Here is a 24,710-nt window from a genome sequence, read left to right as displayed (position 1 = left end):
AGATCCGTCCAGAAGAATCGGATCGTCCATGAATGTCATATTACAACATTGCACTTTGGTCACAGCATTGTCCCATATCTGCGACATGACAGTCATCGCAGATGCAACATGTGTCTCAGTCAATACAGCTAGCTTTGCTAGCATCACGTCCGAGCTTACCTTTCTTTAAGCTTTCCTTCCAAGTGACGTTAAAAATTGGGCAAAGTCCCCACCGTCTGTGAAAGCGAAGCGCTGCTGATTTTACATGTCGCCATATCTTATGATTTATGCAGCGCTTCCCGTACTATTATATGACTGACGCTCAGAGAAAACCACTGCGCATATCTTGGAGCTCCGCGTGCGAGTAAAGGGGGAGCCGATGGGTGACAACAGACACTAAGTCACGTTATTGCTTGGATTTTACGGCGCCACCTTAAGTCCCTGAACTTCACATTTTAACGGGAAAAAAAAACACACTTGGATGTAACGAGTAACGCGACACTTTTGTAGAAATGTAGTGAAGTAGAAAGTACAGATACTTACTGTAAAATGTAGTGGCGTAAAAGTAGAAAGTATCCATTATTAAATCTACTTAAGTAAAGTACAGATACACGAAAATTGTACTTAAGTACAGTAACGACGTACTTGTACGTCGTTACTTCCCACTACTTCCCACCACTGTGTATATATATATATATATATATATATATATATATATATATATATATATATATATATATATATATATATATATATATATATTAGACCTTACCCATCAAAAAACAGCACATTTTAACCATTTGGAAGAAAACTGCTACTTACCATATATATTTAGGGTTTGTCTCATTTCCTGTTAATGGATGAGTGATGATAATTTTTGAATCAATGTTAATTTGTTAGGGAAATTAATCATTAATCATTCTTGGATTCGGTTTTAATTATGTATTCATGCCTTTGCCGTATTCAGCTAATTTCCTGTTATTCATTACAATCTGTCCATATTAGTTAATTCCTCTGTGAAACCATGTAAGTTATTTCTTGCAGTCTGTTCTTTGTGCATTGTCGTCTATTCTACAACATAGCAGATAAGAGTATCTGTGCTTATTTTTCACCTTCTGTCATACTTCCTGTTTTGCCTTTCTCCACAGCTGTTCCATGTTCCCTCTCATCTAAGCTCACCTAACTTCTACACCACTATATTGTTGCTATTTAATTAATAAGACTGCTTGTCTCCTGTAAGCCTTTGTATTTGGGCTCTTTAAAAATCATCTGTCTAATATTTTGGGCTACAGTTTACTAAATTTAAGGCATCTGCTAAATTATATAATTTCCTTGAATTATTCTGTGTTGATTTCTTAAACTTCTTTTTTTTCCCAGCTGGTCTGAGTGGTAGCTGCTGCCGCGGTTTTCTCAAGGTGCTCTGTGTGTACCCGTGTGTCACATACATGAGCGGAGTCTCAATTGACAAATGCCATGCTGGAATAGACAGCTACGTGCAGTTATTGTTTGAAACATATTTTGAACAGGAAATGACTCTTATTAGAAACAAAAAGACAAATTTAAGGTGGAGAAATGAAAAATCTTCACTCCTGGAAGATGCTAGAGGTGGTGCAGAATTAAACCAGCAGATGTGGTTTTCATTTAGTCATAAAAAAATGAAGACACATCCCATTGTGTCACTTGTAGCCGTCAACTGGGAACCAGTGGCTGCCAGATTGGAAGTAGTCATGGACGTTTTTGTCCACTGGAGCTGCCATCATTTCCTACAGCTACCATAAACAGTCTCATGTTGTTTCTCTTAATACTGTCAACTGCTACTGCCATGCTGTATGTCCCCACCCAACACATTCAGCACAGATTTTTGTCGTTTCTGGTTTTATTTAGGTGAGAAAAGCTACCAGTTGCCATCACAGCAGAAATCTGTTGAAAAATACCTAAACTTCAGTTCACTAGTATTTCTGTGCTAGTCCTGACTTTGACCTTTGTCTTTCAACACGTTTTTGTGATATAAAAATGTCGGCTCTGAACCCGAGTGGTTTTTTCCTAAGCAGTAAAGTGCTTTTGATAAAATGATCTGTCAAATAATTGAATGCAAATTGAGCCCTTTTGGCTCACTAAAATACAGTTTCACTCCCATCAAGTACAGGTGGGTGTTTCTTACCTGCAACATTTGATGCATGATTCATATTCTTCTGGTCCAATAACACTTATGCTCACAGCACTTATAAGGACAGCAGCTAATGCTGCTGTGCTGCAAATAGCAGAAGGTCTTTCCAGACTCAGTGTACATGAGTCTTTGGAAATTGAAAAACAAATGACAACAACCTGAACAGTTGGACAAAATATAATTATACAATAAATAGTTTTATGGACATATCTGAGTTGATATTTTAGCTATCGTCTTTCCTGATCATCCCTTCTGAGTTGGCCAGAAAGCCTGACAGGATGAGTGACAGCGATCATTTCAACAATAGTTTTTCAGACACCAAATGTATGTTTTATCTTTTACTCTTCTGTCTTGTCCTCTTTTGCTTGTCCTTTGTTAACTTCATCAGCTTTTCCTTCTCCTTCTCCACCTTTATCCTAATCTGTTTTTGTTACCTCACTTTTGTCTTCTATTTTTTCTTCTCCTTCTTCCTCAACTTTTTCATCAGCTCCTATCTCCTCTTCTGTTTTTTCTTCTGTTTCCTCCACGTCTTTTTCATCAGCTCTTTTCTCCTCTTCTGTTTTTTCTTCTTTTTCCTTCACAACCTTTTCATCAGTTTCTTTTTCTGCTTCCTTCTCTTTAGCCTCTATTTTCCCCTCATCTTCCTCCTCCTCTTCTTCTTCCACCTCCTCTCCACTCAGGCGCTCCAGATCTGTTATCCGATGTCTCAGGGCTTTGCCAGCATGTTTGTAATTTCCCAAAATCTTCTTAAGCTTCACCTGCATCAGCTCCATTGTGCTGTAGAGTTTGGTGACTTTCTCCTCCAGCTCCTTAACTTCAGGCTTAATGTTGGCGGGGTCCAAGTCTATGAGACCATCTTTCATCAGGATCTGCCGGCCTTTCTCCTCTAACATGGCTTTGGCATCTGGATATTCGATCAGTGACTCCATCAGGTCGTCTTTGGAAAGACAAAAGAGGTCAGAGTAGCCAATGCTTCTAATGTTAGCAGTCCGCCTGTTGCCTGCTTTACTGCCTTTAATATTAAGGATACTAATTTCACCAAAATAACTACCACTTCCCAGCACTACAAACTGTGTGACTCCATCATCGGCAACAACTGCTAGTTTTCCATCTTTTATGATATACATCTCACGACCAATGTCGCCCTTTTTGCAAATGTAGTCTCCTGGACTAAAGACCTGCGGACAGAGTTTGAGCACGAGTTGGATCAGGAGGCCTGCCTCACAGTCCGCAAAAATCCGAACTTTCTTCAAGGTGTCCATGTGAACTTGAATGGCTATTTCCGCTCGTAGCTTGTCAGGAAGATATCTCAGCACCTCCCTCTCATCCTGTGCCTTGCCGTTATTCCACAGGTAGTCAAACCACTTAATAACTCGTAGCTCAAGTTCTTTGCTGACTTTTCGAACCTATGAATAGAAAAAACAGTGTATCATTAACATCCCTTCAGGTAATTCTATAATTGAAGCTTCTCATTCAGACTTCAGTATGATATTCACCTGCATGTACTGTTTGATGTTGTCGATGCGGGCCTGAAACTGGGCCTGTGCAGCATTCATATTGGAAATCATGGTGGCAATGTTTCCCACAATGGTAGCAAAGATCAAGACTCCAACTAAAAAGTCGATCACATGAAAGAGAAACTCTGAGTCAAGAGCAGGTGGCGGAGTTTCACCAATGGTGGTCAGAGTCAGCGTGGACCAATAAAGGCTGAATGCATACTTTCTCATAGGCTTCCCAAACTCAGGCTCCTCTGGATCATCAAGAGCTGGATAGACCCAGTCATCAGCGCCAAAGCCAATCAACTTGGAGAATGAAAAGTAGAAGCATGCATTCCAGTGGATGATAATGAGAATGTACATGATTAGGTTCGCAATGCGGAAGATGTTTGGATAATTGGTTTTAGTCTCCGTTCTTGTGAAGAACTCCATCATTCGGCCAATTCTCAGCAGCTTGTTGATGCGGATCTCGGGGTAGTGAAGGCCAAAGACGAAATAAAGTACATCCGTCGGCAGCATGGAGAGAACATCGAGACGAAACTGGAAGCTCTTGACGTAGTTATCTCGAAGTAGCTTCATATCTTTCACCATCAGGCCTTGCTCAAGATACCCTGCAAAGGAGGAGATGCAATGCAGAAGCAGGGTCAGTTTTAATTGTAAAGTTTATGTACACCAAATATATATTTTGGTTACAAACAGTGCAAATACGGTTCTCTTGTTTTACAGCACAGTAGTTGAGTTTGCATCTAGCACTGTGTAGTGTCAACCTCAGGTTTAAACAGTTTGTGTCGAGGATACATAAAGACAGTACTGTATTCCTTTCTTTATCCATCTGCTGTCTGTACCAGATTAATTGTGTTCATCTTCACCAGCGGCATAAGCCTATTCCAGTAGTCAATGGGTGGGACTTGGGATAAACTCTGGACAGCTTGACAGGTCAGGACAATCGGGACTTGGGTGTTTTCTCAACAGAACAAGGCAACAAGGAGTTGAAGTTAACCTGCAGCCACCAAGCAATGTGCCAAACATCCCATCCATTGACTGCTGGAGATGGGCACCAGCCCCCCCAGCCACCATAGAAAACAAAGCAGTGGATGGATGCACAATGAAGGAAGAGGATGCCTTTATACTCAGTGTGAAGAGGGGAAGCATAGAACACATTATCTTCATTATTTTAAATGTGACATTTTAAAATCTTTTTGACAAACTCTATTTTTTCTAATTTGGTGATTTTATTTTTGATAAATGAGAAAACCCAAGTTTGTTTTCACCTGTTCTGGTTCTAACGAACATATCCGCCAGGTAAATTAGATCGCAGCTGATGTCCAGCAAAATCCAGTAGAGAATGTAGTCCCGTTGCAGCTCCTCAAAGCATGCCCTGTTGGAAAATAGTAATAAATTATTGTTTATCCCCTTAACAGAACAGAGATTGTGACCTTCTTGACTGCTCTAAATTCTAGCTAAATCTAGAATTTGAGAAACAACCTTGAAATGACTTGGCCTCATTTTATGCAAAAGTTAGAAAGTGCCATTGAATAAACATGTGGCAAAAAAGGACAATGCAGCAGTGGATTAGCTAATTAGCTAATTTACCTGGCTATAATCACCGTCCAATTATACATGACTGGCATTGCAATGATGAAAAGCCAGTTGTAATACAAATTCCCTGCAGGATTAATGACGAATATTTCCTTGGGCCTGTGAACGAGCAGAAAGAAAGAAGAAATCATCCACCTGAACGAACATGGCAATTATTTCCAGATATTCTTCCAAATTGTGAACCTACTTGTCTTTGTCCTTTTCTTTTGCTTTTTCCTTTTCTTTCTCCTTTTCTTTCTCTTTCTCCTTTTCTTTTTCCTTTTCTTTCTCCTTTTCTCTTTCTTGTTCCTTTTCTTTTGCTTCTTTTTCTTCCTTCTCCTTTTTCTTTTTTCTGTAAGATTCAGTGCAATGGACAGACCATGAGATTTTCTTCAAAGGTTTGTAACATTAGTCAAGACTTCCTAATGTAAAATAATTACTCTTTCTTGTCCTTCTTGTCTTTCTTCTCTTTCTTCTCCTTCTTGTCTTTCTTCTCCTTTTTCTTTTTTTCCCTGGTGAAAAAAATAAGACATTTAACAGGCTAACTGAGCCCACATGGCTAATCAAAGAAAAGTGAAGGGCTCCCATATATTTCCAGAACTTCAAACTGTACCTACTCTTCATTGTTGTTGCTGTTATTCATGTTGGCCAGACGATTTGATTGAGGCGCACTGCTGAAAGAAACACAGCATGTTACACACAAAGTTAATTATTGGGCAAATCTCTTGTCTTGTTTCATTCTTATGAACTGTGCATTTGACTCAACACAGGTCGGCCTTTGAGTGGTAAAGTATTTGAAGTACGACTTACAGGTCATCTTCACTTTGCTCTTCACTGTCTGTGGTAAATTTGCAAGCTGTGTGACCTGACATTGCATTGGTGGACATGGTTATTGTAGCAAATGTTTGATCTGTCCTGCAAAGATCAAACAAAAGACAGACATTGATTAATGATGACTTAAATCAAACTTATTATGTCAATACTGGCTAATGGACTTTTGAGTGTAAGAGTAAAAAAAAGCCCCACAAGTTGTTCTACGTGGCTTGAAACTGAAGCAGGGTGAAAATGTAACACTTCCCAGAAAGTGTTGGATTTGAGATTACAGACTCAAGATGAAGGGATCCAAAATGATATGTCTTACATTTAGTGGCAGAGGAAAGAACAAATTAAATTGAACAGCTACAAGTTCTTAAAGGAAAACTAAGGGAGATTAAAAGTTAGCCTCTGTAGACTGATAAATAATACTTCTATCTACTTTTAATAAATACTACATTAATCTTAATGTTAGCTTCTCACAAAGCTGTGACTTAACATCACACAGTGACTTTGACACAGCCAAGTTTTTTTTTTTTAACCTTAAACGTTAAAGTGTTTTCACAACATTTTATAAGATAGAGCAACACAGGGTTGAGGAGGAGTTGTAAAGATCAACAACTTAAGTGGGAGATCTGTCTTTTATGTGTTTTTTTTTTTTTGGGGGGGGGGGGTGAAAATGAGCATTTTATCTGGAAATTACGATCCCAGAGTCTGTAGGAGGAGGAGAGGCACAAAATCCATGTTGCTTGAAGTCCAGTGGGAAGTTTCCACAGCCACTCATGATTTGGATGTCATAATATCAGCTTGGTCCACAGTGGTCCCCACACAACCAGTGCAGTCACATAGCAGGGAATGTTAGTACTTTGTGCCTCTTCTGCTGTCAAGCTTTACTGAGATTCTGATTTCATTTTCCAGAAGGACTTGCCTATGGTGCCAGATATAACAAAAACTAGTTCAGCGATAACAGTGTTTCTGTGCTTGAATGACCAGCAGACGGGCCAGATCTGGAGCTTTTTCAAGAGGAAGATGAGAGACAACACCTGACCAAACAATGCAGATGACCTGAAGACAACTACCAAAGCAACCTGGACCTCCATTACATCTCAGCAGAACCACAGTCGGCTCACCTCCATGCCACGCTGCCTTCGTGCGGTAATTCATAAAAGGAGTCTCAACCTAGTTTTGAGTGCATAGAAGGAAATATGCTGTTTAGAAACCTGATGTACATTAAGATTTGCAGTTGCAACATAACAAAATATGAAAATCCTCAAGAGGTTTTAATGTAATTCCCTTTTAAAGCAGTGCACTTCAAAGGAGCAGTATGTGAAATACAATCATACAATGGAAACACCAAGCAGGAGTTTGAAGAAAAATTATACGATTGCACCACATTGATATGTTTTTTTTTTTTTTTACATAACCCTGTAATTATGAATTCAAGTGTTTGGAAATCAGGTTGCCAAAATAAAGCATTCTTCTATCCTGGAAGCATCGACTGACAGGTTTTTAGATTTCTCTAAAAGTAATTTAAACCACAGACACATATCAGTCAAACTCTTCTCTGTATCTTGTTTTGCTGTTGGATTTTTAATAACACATTTATTAAGCAGCACAAAGCAGCAGGATGGGTTTCCTCCACAAACTTATGCAGCAGAGAACTTCAAATTACAAGATTACATCTATATTCATAAATAATACCCGAAAAAAAACAGAGAATTTGCATGTTTATTGTTTTGTCTGTATCATTTTACTATTTTCCAATGTTTGTGATGATAAACTGGTCGTGAATCTGACTGTGCATGACTATCTTCGATATTTCAGTAAAACCTCGTCTGACTCAATTTTGTGTTTGGACACAAAAAAATAAAGTTAAACAAAACAGAAAAGACAAATCATTAATATTGTGCCAGTGCAGTCTAGATTCATAATACTAAAATGTTTCATTTAATATAGTCCATAATCATTTAGCATGTAGTAAAATATAGCTGGTCTTACCTTTTCTAGTCCTTAATTTATTAAGTCCATTTCTCTTAATCCCTTCGTAATTTCCTTTTAACTCTAAAATAAAAACGATAAGTCATGTAATAATACTATTATTAGTGTCGAGACATATCTAAAAACTGATATCTCTGAGTTTGAGTCTGAATGACTGTCACTGAGTCTGAGTGACCCTCACAAGGATTTGGGGATTAGAGTTAGCTGAGAAAAGAAAAGACACCATCTTAGTTTGTTCACTTGTCAGTCAAGCTTTGAGAAAAGGAATTTAGATGATTGGATGATTCCTAAGCCATTTCTGTGTCAGTCAAGTTCTCATTTTTATAATTTGCAAATATCCGTATTGTTCCTGCCATTTGTGAAATAGCATAGGTTTTAGTCTTGCAGTGAGCTCACTCATACACACATACACACACACACGCACACACACCCCTGCTGCTTGGTCAGCATTCTCAGACATATCCTGCCCTGATCCTATTAGACCAGCACCAGCAGAACAGATTTCAGATCAGATAGATCTGCCCCCTTTAAATGCATAAGAATGGTGGAGTAAAGTTGAAGCGGACCTCTGGCAGCAGAAAGCTGGTGGCCTTCCTGTGGTAGAGTGGCTCACCCTGTTGGCAGATCAGATTCTTGCAGCTTATTCTCAGTAAATATTGTATTCACATCAGAAAACTGAGGAGGTTATTTGAACTTTACTTCTCTTACAGTTTAATGCAGTAAGAGATTTTAGGCTTGCAAATTATCATAGACGAATGAGGTCAAATTTATTTCCCTAGTACTTTCGCACGGAAAAATTAAAAATGTTTCCTTTTTGTTTGTTTTCTTGAGTTTTTTAGAAAAAATTGTGTAGCTCTCATGGCCTTTTCTTTGACAGTGGTCAGAAAGGAAAGTGGGTTGTGAGAGAAGGAAAAACGTGACAAATGATGGCTTCTGTGTTATTGGAGACCAAACCAATTTGAATTTCCTCTGCTGGTTTTTCCTAAAATCAGACACTTTCTAGCGACAACATCTGACAAAAGATTTTTCAAATTAATGATATAAGATTTTTTTTTTTTTTTTCCAGTTTTTCAGCATTTTTTTATGAAATACAAGAAGTGTGTGACATCTACTTATTTCCAAGTCTACTTTTATGATGTTCCCTAGAAGGAAAAGTAAGGAGCAGCCTGGACAGTGTACTTTAGACATGTTGACAAGTCTTTACACTCTTTTGATCAAAAGCCATAAATGGAAGAGCCTGTCTCTCCAAACTGCATCTCCCATGTAGTTTGTAGATATGTTGGTAAGTGGGAATCTCATTTGGAACATCGTTTATCCCGTGTAGAGCATGTAATGAAGGGTTTTGTATTGTATCAGCTGAGGTTCAGCATTTCGAGTCACTGAAGTGCATCGAAGCACAGAGTCTAACTGCTGTTCATGCCTTGTAAATTTCATAGTCTTATGCCTCATAATCCTCTCCAGACGGTGGTCATGTGTGCTGCTTGTGTAACTTTTTATGCCACACTTTTTCTCCTCATGGAGCTTGCAATAATTTGCCTTATGAAGGCTCTTCATGACTCGGCAGCCTTAGCAATGATCTATTTCTACATGAGTGGCGTCAATATCAGTTTCACAGTTGTCAAGTAAGTAGTTAGCAGTCTCTACCATCATTGTTTAGCCAAAAATGTCTGTATTTAAAATCCCTTTTATTGCCCTCACCATCAAAATAGCAAAAAAGATATGCTGTGTAATAAATTTATATAAAAGCTTTTGAAATAGCAATAATGAAATCAATTAACCATGGTCATGTGGCGACACAGAAATATGACCTTTTATTAGGATTTGTCTTGTAAGAGATGGAGGAGTGTACAGATTCTCTCTCATATGAATAAAAATCACCCAAAAATTAAACCTTGAGGAACTCCACATGGGATTTTTTTTTTTCAAATCAAAATTGCCATTCACAGTCTGAAAAGATAACACTATGTCTCAGATAAAAATGTACATAGCAACATATGTTCAGCAAGAATATTTGTTTTAATTTGTAACAATAAAATGTGGATAACAGAAACAAAAACAAGACATTGTCTGACCTTTTGTCACTCAGTGGACAGAGTTGAAAAATTGCAAACCAATTAAAATAAATTTGAGAAAATAAAGGTAAAAAGGGGATAAAAGAAAAATAATCCACATCAAGATTTTGGCTTGGATGTGGACAAGCTATTTAATCTTTGTCATGGCTTCTTCCAATGTTCATTCAAGAAGCCTACAACTAAAGTAAGCTAAGGGTGTTTCAAGCTCCAATTTTCTGTAAACACACAACACACCTTCAGAGACAAGGGAGAGGTGGATAATTACAGTGTTGCAAGAACCTCAGCAGCCGCTGTGGCTGCAGCAACATCAGCAACAGGAACATCAGTAGCGACAGGGCCGGCCACGTCGACAGGCAGCTCGGCAGCTGTGTCCACAGGAACAATGTCAACAGGGGGCACGGCAACAACAACACCATCAACTGGTGCAACATCTGGAGGGATGTCAACCACTTCAGGCTCAGCAGCTGCTGCCGGGGCTGCTGTGGGGTCTGCAGGTGCCGTGTCCACCACAGTCGGCTCAACCTCAGCTACCTCCGTCTCCTCAGCTTCCTCCTCTTCGTCAGAGTTCAGAGGAGCAGCAGGAGCACCGGCGACTGCAACTCTAGGAGCGGGGTTCCCATCCTAACAGAAAAAAAAAAGAAAACAGCGTGAAGGCCACACCATATTTAGTAAATATGGGGAATACTTAATGAGCAAAGGAAAATTAATGCAAGAGGGACTGTTCAAAAATATTGGGATGTGCATTAGATGTTGAAATTATTCTAAATGAAGTTGGCACCCATTAAGTCAGAAAGTCAGGTAAATGCACACAGAAATGTATCTACTCCTAGAAGTTTTTAGACCTGGTTGGATATGAAATTACTGAATTGTTTAGCTATTTAAGTTTTAGGATGTTTATGTTGACTCACTGTCCCACTTTGAGGCTAAGTGGAGAAAAACACATCGGAAGCTACACCTGTGATTTGTCTCCATTCAAAGCACAAACTGTCAACTGACAAACACACGAAAGTAAAGTCAGCAAAACGTCGAACACGGCGACTGTTGAAACCCGCTTAAAAACACTAAATATTTATCTTTAAGCTTAGTCTAGAACCGCACCTCGGTTTCCTCGTCTGAGTCGTCCTCCGCAGGGGCGGGAGCCAGCTGGGCTTGGTAAGAAACCACCTGAAATAGATGTTGTTTTCTCTCTTCAAATGGAAAGTCTTGGCATATAAACGGTGTGATGCTGTAGTCATACTCACCGCAGGAGCAACAACAGAATTAGCCTTTCCAAAGAATGAAAAAAAAAAAAAAATTGTTCATTAATCGTTAGTTTATAGTCTGTTAGTTTATGCAAAGTTTTCATATGAATAAACTTACAGGAGCATCAGCAGCTGGAAGGAAGGGGTTTGCAAGCCCCTGCAAAAAAAACAAAAACAACAACAACAAAAAACAGATTCACACTTGAAGTTGATGCTTAATGCCACATTATCTAAGCAAATTAGCAAACCACTGATATTTATTTGGATAGGATGTCAATAAGTCTCCCCTTCCTCCCCCACCTGCTGCTGGTACAGCCTATACATCTCCATCAACCTCAGGGCCTCATTAGCGTGTGCTGCAGCCTGCCAAAAACACAAAAATACCAGACATCTCCAGACGTGAGCTACAACAAAGCCAATTATTCCTCCCTCTCAGACACCCATCATGCCGTGTAGCTGACGACAAGCCAACGCAGTCGGACACGAAACTGAACCGAAAAGGAGGAGAGGAATCCTCTTACCTCACTACTCTCGCTGCCTGGTGCCTACAGTTTGATGCAGGGATGTGAACAGACATTAATTAGTCTGGAAGAACAACAGTCTTTAAGAGTTAAATAAGTATATATCAAACAGTGAGACTGGCGAGACTTACAGGGGCAGCAAAGGCGGAGACCAGAAGGCACAGCAAGATTAAAACCTGCTTCATTGTGATGGCTGTTAAAGAAAAATGTAGGAAAGAATATAGAACATTTCCTGTTTCATTAACTTTAAATGAAAACAATGGAGTCATAACACATGTTTAAGAAATAGCTTGAGAGAAGATCATTTGTAGTATAATTCAGAACTGCAAGAGTATGTCAACAATGAGCTCTGTGATAAAAATTCAACTCACCTTCTTTTTTCTTTGGAACTGCAAAATCGTTAACACGTGCCTCCTCAGGGGGGAATGAAGTCTACTTTATGCCTCCCATGGATGCCCTTTATATCCTCTAATAGCCAATCACATCCACTAAAACACACACAGCTATGTGTTTGAAGATTCTTACATGTCAAAACTAAAAAAAGAAAAAAAAATGGTATGTGGGGATGAGGCCCTTGTTATTGTTAATTACATGCTGTGCAGGTTTGCTTAGCAAACATGCTCTTCTTTATTGCCCTAAGACCAAATATGGAGAAAGTAGAAAGAGGGGGATGCTATGTAGAAAACAGGGGCATTACAGACTGACTTAGAGATAAATACTGAAGTCAACTTTCTTTGTAATGTACAAACAAATCTAGTGCACTCTTTAATGCACTCGAGATTTTCTCATTAGGATGTTCTAGTCAATGTTTGCAAAAGTATCCATAAGACAGGATCAGAACAATTACCAGATTTTCACAGGCTGTGGGGTTATAATAAAATGTCGCTAACATTATGTCACACACATTGCTGCATATGGACAATATTTAAAAAGAAGACAATATTTAAAAAGAAATCTGTCTGGACTGTGGAAACTGGTGTGAAATTAGGTTAACTGTTTACAAGCTCTTAAAAACCGTGAGACACGTCTGTCTAAGAACAACCTGAACTTAAACCAGAGGCAGCCTTTCTTAGTGAAAGGAATAAAATACTCGTAGAAACAAATCCCAAAATAGTAAGCAAAGCATAAAATGTAAAATTATTGGCTCTTGTATTTAGTGGAAGTTACCGTGTTTATAATCCACTGTTCAAAGGGCTGGTCTCTTGAAGAAACATTCATTGATAATCCATGTGTATTTCCAGGTTTTTACATAAAAACACTTGTTTAGCCAAAATAGTCAACATCTGAGGAGTTTGTTTTCCCTTGTAGTTAAAGAAACCTTTTTGGTTTATAAAAATCAATTTTTGTTTTAGCTTTGGAAGTCTTCATACTTTTTTTTCTTTTCTTTCTTTGTTTCAAATCAGATACGTTAAGATTTACTGTGTAATCTGTCAAACTTCATCCCAGACAGTCTTGACTGAAATTTGCTGAGATAATGAGTTCCTCTGATAGATAACAATCACTTCATTAGTTCTTCAAAGCCCTTCTGTTCCTGTGATGCCACACTCAGATTATTTTATGAGTTTAATGAGGTGAAGAAGACATTATTGTCTGTTCCAACAGGAATACTTGTAATTCACCATCCTAATTAAACTCTGCTTTGCTCCACAGAGGGGCAATAGTATGTAATTATCATTATTTGTCTTTTTTGATGCATGTATTCAGAAAGACATTTGTCGTTTAGGATGCTAAATGGGATTAAATTATCTTAATAGCTTAATATCTCTCAAGCTAATATTTTTTTCCATTTTTTGTTCATTGTGTCTATAATTTTGAACAATATTTATCAGTGTCACAGTTGAAATAATGTAAATATATATGTTTAACAGGAATATGCTACCTGTTTGTTTGTTGGGGGGGGAGAGATCTGGGGTTGGATTACCAATTTTTCCACTCAGCTTTTCTGTTTTTATTGTTTCATTCAATAACGCCACTTAATGTTTCGATAACAAATCCCTAAAAAGAAGAGGAACCACTTTGGGTAAATAATAAAGTGTTTCAAATCAGCTTTTAACACTTCCTGCTGACAGATGTTTATGATTTTAGAAAACATGTAAGGAAGAGACTGAGTAGTGTGAGTGGATGGCGCCTGTCTCTTTTGTTGGTGCGTTTTAAGAGCTAAGCTTTAAAGTCATGTTGCAACAGGCTTTCGTCCCCAGGGGGCCAGTTATTTGATGGATTTTTCCCTTGGTGGTGTTACGATTTTCACGACAGTAAAATTTCACTGTGGGGAAATCTGCTAAACCGAAGCTGTTTATAGTAAGCGTGATATCCTGCAGCACACAAGATGTCAAATATGCTTTTGCTGTGTTGCGCATACCATGTTTAGAATAGTTTGAGACTTTTAAGAACATGTTGATTTTTTGACTTGATAAATTTCCTTTGTTTCCCCATCATAAATTTGACTTGTTTTCTGTTTATTCAATAGATTCCAATAAACGTTTTTGGTAATAATCATTTTTGGCAATATATTTTTTTGTTTTCAAACCTCTAAATAGAAAAAAAGCGAATGAGAATGACACATTTTTAAGTAAGTATTATATGTTAACCTAATTCATCCAATAAAAGTATTCACACCAGATTCATTTTTCAAAATGTTTGTCATGTCACAGCCCAAAACTTCAATTAGACCAGTACAGTATCAGACAAATACAAGGACGAACTTCAGAACGAGGTGGAGGTTTATTTTCCTGGAGGACAACATTTTTACATTTCAAAATATAACTACAAAGGAATATTTTGGATCAATTATGTGTTATAATGTCTACTCAGTGATTTAAGATTTTATTAGTTAGAAATGTAAACCTGGTAGACAGATACCACCAAAGAACTGCAGCTGTAATTGCCTCAAGTTTATCTAATAAAGATGCATGCCACACTTTGTAGGTTCTAACTTCTTTATAAATCCCAATACATAAAATACATAAAATGACATACCCTTAATGTGAAAACGTGTGGGGAAAAAAATTCAAAGCCAAAACACAGATGCAAATAAGGACGCCTTTAAAAGAACTCTCCAAATAAAGAGTAGTATTCACAGGGATTTGCTTCAAACTTTTTATTTTTAAAAAGAAAACAGCAGTGAGGGAAGAAAAGGAAAGAACATAGACACTGTGAAAATGCAGCATGCTGGGTGAAACATCGTATCACAGTCAATAATTCTAAAACAGCTATTGTTATTAAAAAATTAAAGATAATTTAAAGTCTTCTCAGGTATCTACAGAGGTTATCAACATAGTTTGCTAATCTTCTAAAATGTTACTTCAAGATGATTCTTCAGTTTTATAACCAAATATCAGTGTTTGACGTCGTTCACTCATTCACACTTTATCAGGAGCCTGAAAACACAGAAAAATAGCATCCAATTATTTTTTTCATGCATATTTGTGCAACTTTTGTGAGCATTTGTTAACGGTGCAAAGTTAATTAGTGAAGTGATTTATAGTTTGGTCACCTGGCTTGTTTGCACAGGTTTGTCCTGCTGCAGTTGCTGCAATGGATCCTGTGATGGTTGTGCGTTGACATCAAAAGCTGGCATCTAAGAAAAAAGAAACAAAAACAGATATCCATGAAGCAAAATGTGGAGAGACATTATAGAATGTATATTACTAATACTCTGTTCTCACATTCATTGGCTGCTGGGGAATTCCTTGAGGAGGAAATCTAAATGGGGGTAACTGAAAAAAAAGCACATAAACTTTATGTTTATGATGTGTTTTGAGAGTAATAGGGAAAATCAAATAATAAAAAAATGTTATTACATTTTGCAGACTGGGCCCATTTGGCATAGGAGCAGAGTTCTGAATTATCTGAAACAAAAATAAACCTGCTTTTAGAATCCTGCACTGTACATATTATTAGGTTTGTAAGGATTCATTAAGTTACCCAAAAATATTTACCTGGTTCTTAGCGAAGTCATAAGGGTAGAACTGCAAATATAACACCACAAAACCACAAAAATGTTAATAGTCGCACTGTACGCCACACATAGTATAAAAAGTAACAGATCAGCACATACAACTTCAACGCTCTGTCTGCCAGGAGGCTGTGGGATGGAGTACTTGATGAAACCGTACTGAGGGAAGGTCTGTTGAAACAAAATCAGTGAAAAGTAAAAACAGTTGTTGTCATAGATGAGCACATCTACATGTATGTGAGAAAACTCTTACTTGTCCTTGATTTGTTCCAGCTGCACCAGCACCAAACATGTATGGAAGCTTGGTAAAACACACAAAGTGCACATACATGCTGTAAGTAAAAATGTAATAATTTGATTTTTACAGTTAAATGGAAACATAACATTAAAGAATTGGGACCTACAAATTCCACACTATAAACTCCTGGGCCTGCAGGTTGTGGGAAACCACCGGTGAAAGGCGATTTAATCTGGATGAAAGTTTGGGGGTAAAAAAAGCTTTTATTGGTAAAAATTCAGCTTACAAGATATTTATTTTTCTTAAAGTTTCATCAAGCATTTAAGATGAAACTGTAGAGGAAGAGTTTTACAAACTCAGCACACAGTGTGCATGTTTACCTGTGTCGCTAGAGGCCGGGGTCTAGACCCTGTGTAATGCGACAAGTACTGAAACTAAATGCAGAAACGGAAACATTTAGAGAAGTGACTGCAGGACATTTTGTCTGGTAGTTTTAAAGTTTTTGCTGTTTAAAAATAAAATCTAAAACTTACGGGCACAGCACAGGCAGTGCCAGCCAAACATAGGCACAGGAAGACTGCTTTCATTTTCACTCTGAAAACACAACATTCACCGTTGTAAAATCTACAAAAGTCACACAGGATGGTTGGTTTCTGATAGCCAGGTATACATGTACTCACCCACTGCAATGAAACCAAACCAGAGAGAGAAGATGAAATGTTGAACTCAGAGGATGAGGTGTTGCTAAGTGACTGTGTTGTAGCTCAGAGAGAGCAGGTTTGGCTTTTATAGGGTGTCCCTTCACCAAACAGTTAATTACAGCTGAAGGGAGTGAAGTCACCCAATGAGGGAGTACAGATCAGGTGTCTGGCCCACAGCTTAACTAAATGACCAGTGGCCCAATCCACTATCTGAGTAATAGTAGAGTCAGTTTGATTACACAGTCAGTAGCTTAAGCACCTTCACTCACCTCAACCTTCATTCTCAGCCATAGAGAGTGTTGGATTTCATAGTTTTATAGAAATGAGTGTATTTTCATGCGATTTGGAATTACAGATGTTGCAGAGTTGTTGCTCATGAGGTACGGACTTACTAATGAAGAAATCAGAATCGAGATAAAACCTCTGCAGTTTACATGGCAAATTGTGATTGATACAACATGCTCCAGCTGCGCATGACAGGCACTTTAGTTTATACACAAACTTTAAATAGTGTTGCATAAATTTGTATTAGTGTGTTGTTGTATTTGTTTCATGTATTTGGTTTCTAGATAGAGGCAAGATGCAATGCTAGGAGTATTTTTGAAAAATGAAGCAAAACAAGAATATGCTTTTTTCGTTACGCAACAGTTTTATTTGTATATTTTTTTCGTAGAACTCTGTTTTTACTTTGACATTAAAGAGATTTCTTTGCATTTTTTATTTTTGTCCTAAAAAGGCACATCTTGATTGGGGTTAGCATCCAAGTGATGAATACATAAATAGTGCCATATGTCTACAATCTGATTGACTGCGTAGCTGCTTCCTCTTATAACATGATAAATAAAACAGAAGTGTTAACACATAACGGTTGTTTGGAGATAAGTCAAAGATTTATTATTTATGGTTACAACACTGACAGCTAACATTCCTACTCCTTATTAACCTGAAACACACTTTTATGACATTTTATCAATCAGCAGTGTCGTTTATGAGACACAACAGTGGAAGAAGATTTACAGTGAAAAGTTTTATGAGAGACAAGCTGTTTACCACGAGAGTAGAAGACCTGCTTAGTCAAAAAATGTGAAATATATCTCTACGTCACTTTTGTTCTCTAAATTCCAAATAGAAAAGCGCTGTTATGAAATACAGTAAATACTGACCAGATACAATTTAATGTCTGTGGTCTGAAAAACAAGACTTGCTAAAAATGAATCTCATGAAGCAAAATTTCAGTTTTATTCAAACTATATAAAACAATCTGTCGGGCCAATTCTTAAAGAAAAATCAAGGTTGTTGCATACAAAAACCTTTTTTTATGCGAAAGATTTAAGAACTTACTGATATTATTACCTTCTTATTTTCCTATATGTAGTTATTTGTAGAAGACAAAACAACACAAGGACACTGATTAATGCATTCATTTCATTTATTATCTGAGCTTCCTAATAGAAAGATCACAAAGAGGAATATTGGAAAAATAGGATAATCGTATTTCACAGCAAACCACCAATTTGCATTTCATCACATTATATTTGTTTGTTTTGTTGAGAAAGAAAACAAAGCACCATCTGGACTGAAATGATGTCCATAACGCATAGCACCAAATTAGTTAGAAGCTTTAAAGAGCAGCATCGTTGTCTGGTTTCTATTCATCTGAGCTGGTTCCTGGTTTCATCATCTTAAAAAAAGAAACAAACAAACTAAGTCAGCTGTGAAAATAATTTAAGCATATGACACAAACGTTTCATCAAGAGTTCATTGTATAAACTGACTTTTCCTTTTTTAAGTTGTGTGTGTATCGTACCTCTTTCTGCACACGAGCACAACTGCTGCTGACTCAGACCTTTTTAGTCATCTTCCTCGTCATCATCACTGGGTTTGGCAACCTGAAATCACAGAGGCTTGTCGTAAGCCAATCAGTAGGTAGGATGAGCCAATGCTTCTAGAAAGCTCAGCAAAAAATGGGCTCTTTTTTTTCCCAAGCAAGATTAATTTAGTTGAATGAACCTGCTCGCCTCTCTGTCTCTTTAAATATGTCTTCTGCTGCTGTTATCGAAACGTATGAAACCATTCAGATGTAATGTCCAGATAGAATAGTTAAATAGCTCTTACGGGTGCAGCGACGATAACAACAGGAGCAACTGCTGCTACAGGAGCAGCAGGGGCAGCAGGAACAGGGGCAGCGGGAGCAGCAGGGGCAGCAGGGGCAGCAGGGGCAGCTGCAGCTGGAGCTGGCTGGTCAAACCCAAAGGGGTAGTACTGAAACGGACGGAGATGAAATGAGACGAGTAAGACGACAAACATTCTGCAACAGCTTTCAGTCAGGAAGCTGTTAAATGCACTTACAATCTCATCGTCTTTCCCATCTGCCCTGTGGATCTCCTGCTTGATGAATCCTTGGACCTTCCAGAGAAAATTCATTTATTGGTTAATGTGTGCAGCTAAGCCACAGCAATGCAAGAACAGCCAAACCTTTACTTAGATTTTTGTTTACTTAGACTTCTTTTCCCCCACAATTTTAACTACAAAGTTCAAATCTGTTAATATCCAGCTTTAAAATGTCACTCACTGGTCCTCCAACATATTGCCTCTGGCTGTTAACTGGGAGCAGCTGAAATTGGAAATAGCCACAATTATCACATAAAAGAGTAATCGCCGGGTATAAATGTGTGTTGAAAGCATGAAATAATAACATGTTGTTCTTACAACTTCCAGGGACCCCACTGGGGCTCCGGCAGGGATTGCTTGGGCCGCCTGTGAAGAATAGGTGCACAGTTTTAACCTTTACACCACTGGGTCATTTGGAAGGGAAGGAAAAACTATGCTTCAGTCGCTGCAAAACATTTTTGTTGTTGTTTTTACCTGAGGAGGGGCATGGTGGAGGTCAAACTCCATGTACATCTGAGGCTGTTTTGTGGGAAATTCATACACACATTTATACAGGCTCATTACTATCCAAATCAAAAATAGTTGAGCTAAAATGCTAAAAAAAAAATAAAAAAAAAGGTAATTTAGACATTAGCAAGAAAAACATCGGAAATCACTCCTATAAGACAAGGTACTGCTTTGTGTAATTGGACTTTTAGTTGTTTGTACTGCAAAAGTTTAATCTCAAAAATACGATACAAATTTGAGGAAGAAATGTGAGTTTCCCTTACAGGAGCACTGAAAGCCATTCCAATGATGCAGGCTGCAAGCAAAATGAGCTTCATTTTGAATTAAGCTGTGGAAACAATTATTTTGTGATTATTCCATGCTAGTATATTCAATACAGATCTTTCAAAAGAATAAATTATAGAAATCATGCAACAAATTCTTCAGTAATTCTATTTCATTTTAAGATATTTACCTTTCCTGTCCGTCCACTTGTGAGTACAGAAGTATTCCTGGAGATGGATGTGTGATGAGCAGAAGAAGATCTGCTCCTATTTATTTGCTGACAAAACAAAGACCTTGCAAACTTTTGACAGGCATTGGTCATAAGCCAAAGAGTTTTAATTTTATGATCACATCACTGACAGCTCTGTCTCTGGGAGAAACCCCTTTAACACATTTTTGGCTTGAAGCACACATTTATGACATATGATCCTTCAGCAGCGTAATTTATGAGGTACAGAAGTTCAAGAACCCAGTAACCCCAGGTCCAAAGTGTGAAAATATGACTCTAATATATAAGCATTTTTATTCTTCTTAAATATCACTGCATTTTTTTCGTCAAAAACTAATGGAAAATATTGACAATGGTACAATGATTGAAAAGAAAATCATTGTAAATAAATTGTTGAGTCTGTTAAACATTATAAAAAAACCAGATGACCCAGAGAGAACTCATACATGTTTGGAGAGAACAAGGAGAAATCCAGGCACTGAGAGCTTAGGCTGGGATTAGAACCTATGACCTTTGACACTTGGTTTATTTAGGAAAATATGTGTTTTCTATCAGACTGATTTATCCACAGGCTCAAGTCTATGCAACCACAATATACATATGACACTCAATAAAGTCTGTATAAGACATGCATTTATGATGCGCATGCCCATCGATGTATGTCTCATTCATCTGTCCACTGTAACTGTTTTGGATTATTCAGAGCTGAGTACAATACTGACAGTAAATGGGCAACAGGTTATGGAAATCCCGGACAGGGCCATTGCTCGGTCGCCATAGAGATTTTCAAAACAAACCAACACACACATTGAAAAATTCACTCCTACGGTAAATTTGGAGTTGCCAATTAAGCTAATTTGTTTGGTTTCACACTGGGGGGGAGGAAGGACCACAGTATCTGGGACAAACTAATAGACATGGAGGAAGATCATGAAATTCCACACAGGTTTAACCTCCAACTTGAGGTGAGGCCTACTGAGGGTAAATGCCCTATTATCCACTCACAAGTAGGTGTGTAATGATAGATTCAGCTCACAAGATAAGAAAAAGATTGCTGAACAAAAATGAGACATCAATTTTCATTAGCCAAGAAGCAATTTGCTCCGCCGGTTTCAAGTAGTATTTAGTTTGATCATTTAAATTTACAGTACTTCACAAATGTGTCACTTTGTCTCATTTCAACCAAAACCTTTAATGTGTTCGACTAAGATTTTAAATGAAGCACGAACACAAGTAGAGCACAACTGGAACATAAAATGAAAACATTACATGGTTTGCACATTGTTTAATGTGTAAAAGCACTAAACAACTGAAAAGGTGTATAGTCCTCAATTGACTTTGGGACACCCAAATGAAAATGCAACCTGGCCTCAATGGTTTGTTAGAAAACATTAGTGACAAAGCATCACAAGAACAAGAAATTCACCAGCGATAAAGTTGTTGATAAAGATGAGTTAGATCATAAGAAAACATTAACCAAACCATTTGACATCTCACAAAGTCCAGTAAGGCCATTTATTATTTTTCTCCTTCAGAAATAGGGTCCACCTTGCATTGGTCAATAACATACAATCCCAGGAAAATAAATAGAAGTTTTGTGGTTCTAACAAGACAAATTGTTAGTAAGTCAGGAAAAGTTCTCAAAACTACTTATCTAATAAAGCTCCAGGCTTTTAATTCCACCCAGACAAAACCGTTTTACAGAGAATCCTCTAAAAACCATCTGCCGCTCTTCTGCCAAGCACCAGGCACAATCTGTATTAACAGCTTGCTACTAATTTAGGGAAGGAGTTATAAAAAGATCTTTTTTTTTCTTTTCTTCTCTTCTCTTTTCTTTTCTTTTCTTTTCTTTTCTTTTCTTTTCTAAAAGGAATCAAACACATGGATTTACAAGAGCAAATGAAGGACTCCGTATAAAGAACAACATTTTTTAAGACTTCTTGTGAATTTCGCAACACGTGGAAGTGGCATTGGTGTTCACCCAATCAAATTCTGACATAAAGATGTAATGTTGAAACTAAATGAAAGCAGATTGATGACATAGTAGCACACAGGACAGCGCTGAAAGACAGAGTCAGTCTCTGATTGTCTTCTTTATTTAACATTATATATAAAAACACCGCACTGAAGACAACAAACACCAACAATGGTTAGGCATACTCTAAAGACACCCTAGTGATAAATCGCTAGCCGTTTATTTATTGCAGTTGATATTTTAAAACATCATAAGTAAGTTTTAGTAGCTGCTGCGGTTTTATTAAGCCAGTTTTCTCTGTGTGGGCCGGAGTTTGGATTCATCCGCTGATCGGACTGCGGGAGTTTCACGCACTGCTTTCTTCAGACGGGCGGGCGTGTTGTTAACATTCAGCTGTGATCCAGAGCAAGGTGCACCCTGTAATGGTCGGGCTCCAGAAGCTGAGGTCCTTGCAGTTTGTCCGGCAGCCCGTTGGTCTGGGTTTATGATTCCGGCGACCTGACTCTGCGCCTGAACAGCTGCTGCTGCTCCAGCGGGAAGGTTTGCAAGCATGGTGGGCATAAACATACCCAGCTGGCTCAGTTTTGCTGCTGTCTGAGACAGAGAATAATGTATAGATAATATAAGGCACATGGAAGGGGAAACAGTTTTGGGATCATCAAGTTCACCAAAGCAAAGTGTTTGCACATGTTGAGAGTCAGACAAAAATCTTGGCTGATTTACCTCCAGTTCCTCTGAGCTGAGACCTCCAAGTGAGGGATTCTAGAAAGCAATGACAGCTCGTGTGAGATGAAAAATGATCTGGCAAACAATTGTGAGGCAACAAAAGCTGTTTCATCATCCAAGCATAAGAACACCAATTCATATCTACCATGGGTTGCTGGAGCATGTACACGACTGGGGGATTCTGTGAAAGAGAGTTTGACAGTCTGATCATGCAGCTCCACTTTTAACTTCCAATAAAGTCAATATTTATTACTCCATGGGATCAGTCATGTCAAATTAAGGAACCTGTTGTTGTGTTTGTTGAGCTGCAGCTACGGAGGGTGCAGCCACCCCGGCAGCATTTTCTGCTGGCAGCACAGGACCGTTGGTGAGCTGATTTATTGGAGCTTGAGGGAGGGGAGACTCAGTAACCTTCGGGAATCCATACGGGGAGAACTTTGCGGGAGAGAAAATGCATGCACTGTTTAATTTGTGTTCATAACTTGTGCACTGTAAAGACTTGAATTGTGCTACATTACTCTGAATTAGGAGGTTAAATAATCAGCACTTGCGGCATTAAAATGTTAGTTGCTGTCTCGGCACTGTAAATCAACCAGTAATTATGTTTAGAGACAGATGTCTGTATTTGCACAACACTGTCTCCTGTGAGAGAGTTTGAGGTTGTATATGGTTTCCTTTGAGAGCACTTGAAAGAGGAAAAAAAAAAAAACTTTCATTAAACTGTTGAAAACTGTTCAAGACACCCACAGGGGAAATCTTTCAAGTTAAAGTAAGTTGTGCTGGGAATTTTTTTTCTGAACTCCGATCTATAGTGAGCACATGCAATACTTTAAACTATGTGTGGGATATTGCTGAAGGCACAACCTGTGTGTTTGCTAATAATATCTTACCAGCTGATTGCTATAGGGCGAGGGGAATACAGGCATGAATCCGTACGATGGAAAAATCTGGTTAGAAGAATGGAAAGAACACAGACACCGTTTGGATTTATTGTTTTAAAATTATGAGGCAGAAAAATCAGAAACCGTCTTCAGTCTAAATTGTATCGTAAACGTTCTTATTTCTTACCAGAGGCTGCTGAGGAAGGGTGAGCTGGTTAGGCGGTAGAAATCCAGCGACACTCTGAGGAAGGGGGAACATCACCGGGCTGCCCCCTTGTGGAAACAATGCGTAATGCTGCAATGAATGTTGGTTGTTGTCCTGTTGATGGTTGTTGGCCTGTTGATCCGGCTGCTGGGGATTTCCAGGCTGTGGTTGGTCCAAGCTGTGAGGAAGAGACGGGTCCACCTGAGCCTCAGGTTTCCTGACTGTGGCATCATGACTTCCATGACTGACTCCCTTCTGTGACGGCTGCAGAGGACGAGTACTTGGACTAACCTGTTAAAGAAAGTAATTAGAAGTTGCATGTTCAATTAAGCTTTTGATAATAAGCTGGCATTTAATGATTTTCATTATTATTTCTTACCGGTATTGCAGTTACAATTATAGCCAAACATGAAAGCAGAAATATGATGAACATTTTTACGAACAGAGTGAGGCCACTATTGCTCTCAGTTCTTCTTTCCTTTCAGCTACTGAAAGCGTTCGAGTAATGTCACCAGGGAGCCAAATAAATTGACTGAAAGTGAAAGGCCAGGAGCAGACACTTATGTGTCTGTCAGAATCTGAAATGACCAATCACAGCACAGAAAGAAAAGCTCAAAATCCACCTAATTATCTCCTGTGAATGAAGCAGCGAGTTGGAAACCACACAAATTCTCCTGAATGAACTGAATTGCAAGTTTTCTTTCAGTTATGATGGTGTAACGTCTATAGAAATGTATAAACAACCAGTGAAGAGTTCAGACAGTGTTGCTTCC

At 38.3% G+C, this 24,710-nt stretch overlaps 5 protein-coding genes across 7 annotated transcripts; all 5 read right to left on the bottom strand.

The window, feature by feature from the left end:
- Window positions 1-2,305: 2,305 nt before the first annotated feature.
- cnga1a (cyclic nucleotide gated channel subunit alpha 1a) lies at window positions 2,306-8,564 on the bottom strand. 3 transcript variants are annotated; one of them, XM_081608223.1, is made up of 10 exons: window positions 8,032-8,563; window positions 7,164-7,212; window positions 6,031-6,135; window positions 5,838-5,894; window positions 5,661-5,732; window positions 5,429-5,572; window positions 5,236-5,340; window positions 4,914-5,020; window positions 3,643-4,253; window positions 2,306-3,552 (listed from the first exon to the last, which is right to left on the bottom strand). In XM_081608223.1, exons 3-10 carry the CDS (start codon window positions 6,105-6,107, stop codon window positions 2,563-2,565), a joined length of 2,163 nt encoding a protein of 720 aa, XP_081464349.1. In that variant the 5' UTR covers window positions 6,108-6,135; window positions 7,164-7,212; window positions 8,032-8,563; the 3' UTR covers window positions 2,306-2,562. The 3 variants fall into 3 exon arrangements, with proteins under 3 accessions (XP_081464349.1, XP_081464350.1, XP_081464346.1); XM_081608224.1 differs by lacking the exon at window positions 7,164-7,212 and having other exon boundaries at window positions 5,838-5,891; window positions 8,032-8,564; XM_081608220.1 differs by lacking the exon at window positions 7,164-7,212 and having other exon boundaries at window positions 8,032-8,561.
- A 1,253-nt stretch (window positions 8,565-9,817) lies between these two features.
- On the bottom strand, window positions 9,818-12,346 carry enam (enamelin). The gene is made up of 8 exons (XM_008413886.2): window positions 12,237-12,346; window positions 11,997-12,058; window positions 11,866-11,889; window positions 11,645-11,707; window positions 11,463-11,501; window positions 11,345-11,368; window positions 11,202-11,267; window positions 9,818-10,724 (listed from the first exon to the last, which is right to left on the bottom strand). Exons 2-8 carry the CDS (start codon window positions 12,048-12,050, stop codon window positions 10,365-10,367), a joined length of 630 nt encoding a protein of 209 aa, XP_008412108.1. The 5' UTR covers window positions 12,051-12,058; window positions 12,237-12,346; the 3' UTR covers window positions 9,818-10,364.
- Window positions 12,347-15,109: 2,763 nt separating this feature from the next.
- Window positions 15,110-16,847, bottom strand: scpp5 (secretory calcium-binding phosphoprotein 5). Its single transcript, XM_081615215.1, has 11 exons — window positions 16,739-16,847; window positions 16,592-16,652; window positions 16,439-16,492; window positions 16,225-16,290; window positions 16,074-16,121; window positions 15,923-15,991; window positions 15,804-15,833; window positions 15,666-15,713; window positions 15,531-15,581; window positions 15,359-15,442; window positions 15,110-15,242 (listed from the first exon to the last, which is right to left on the bottom strand). The coding sequence occupies exons 2-11, from the start codon at window positions 16,643-16,645 to the stop codon at window positions 15,225-15,227; spliced, it is 522 nt and encodes a 173-aa protein (XP_081471341.1). The 5' UTR covers window positions 16,646-16,652; window positions 16,739-16,847; the 3' UTR covers window positions 15,110-15,224.
- Window positions 16,848-18,170: 1,323 nt separating this feature from the next.
- On the bottom strand, window positions 18,171-20,212 carry scpp7 (secretory calcium-binding phosphoprotein 7). Its single transcript, XM_008413909.3, has 9 exons — window positions 20,112-20,212; window positions 19,921-19,985; window positions 19,625-19,669; window positions 19,469-19,516; window positions 19,332-19,373; window positions 19,109-19,165; window positions 18,875-19,021; window positions 18,567-18,648; window positions 18,171-18,440 (listed from the first exon to the last, which is right to left on the bottom strand). Exons 2-8 carry the CDS (start codon window positions 19,972-19,974, stop codon window positions 18,610-18,612), a joined length of 432 nt encoding a protein of 143 aa, XP_008412131.1. The 5' UTR covers window positions 19,975-19,985; window positions 20,112-20,212; the 3' UTR covers window positions 18,171-18,440; window positions 18,567-18,609.
- Window positions 20,213-22,224: 2,012 nt separating this feature from the next.
- Window positions 22,225-24,555, bottom strand: ambn (ameloblastin). The gene is made up of 7 exons (XM_008413924.2): window positions 24,317-24,555; window positions 23,920-24,228; window positions 23,742-23,798; window positions 23,137-23,286; window positions 22,997-23,032; window positions 22,849-22,887; window positions 22,225-22,719 (listed from the first exon to the last, which is right to left on the bottom strand). The coding sequence occupies exons 1-7, from the start codon at window positions 24,368-24,370 to the stop codon at window positions 22,408-22,410; spliced, it is 957 nt and encodes a 318-aa protein (XP_008412146.2). The 5' UTR covers window positions 24,371-24,555; the 3' UTR covers window positions 22,225-22,407.
- Window positions 24,556-24,710: the final 155 nt, after the last annotated feature.

Source organism: Poecilia reticulata, chromosome 1, assembly GCF_904066995.2.
Source record: "Poecilia reticulata chromosome 1, P_reticulata-male-v2, whole genome shotgun sequence".
NCBI lineage: Eukaryota > Metazoa > Chordata > Actinopteri > Cyprinodontiformes > Poeciliidae > Poecilia > Poecilia reticulata.
This window is presented reverse-complemented; position numbering and strand designations above follow the sequence as displayed.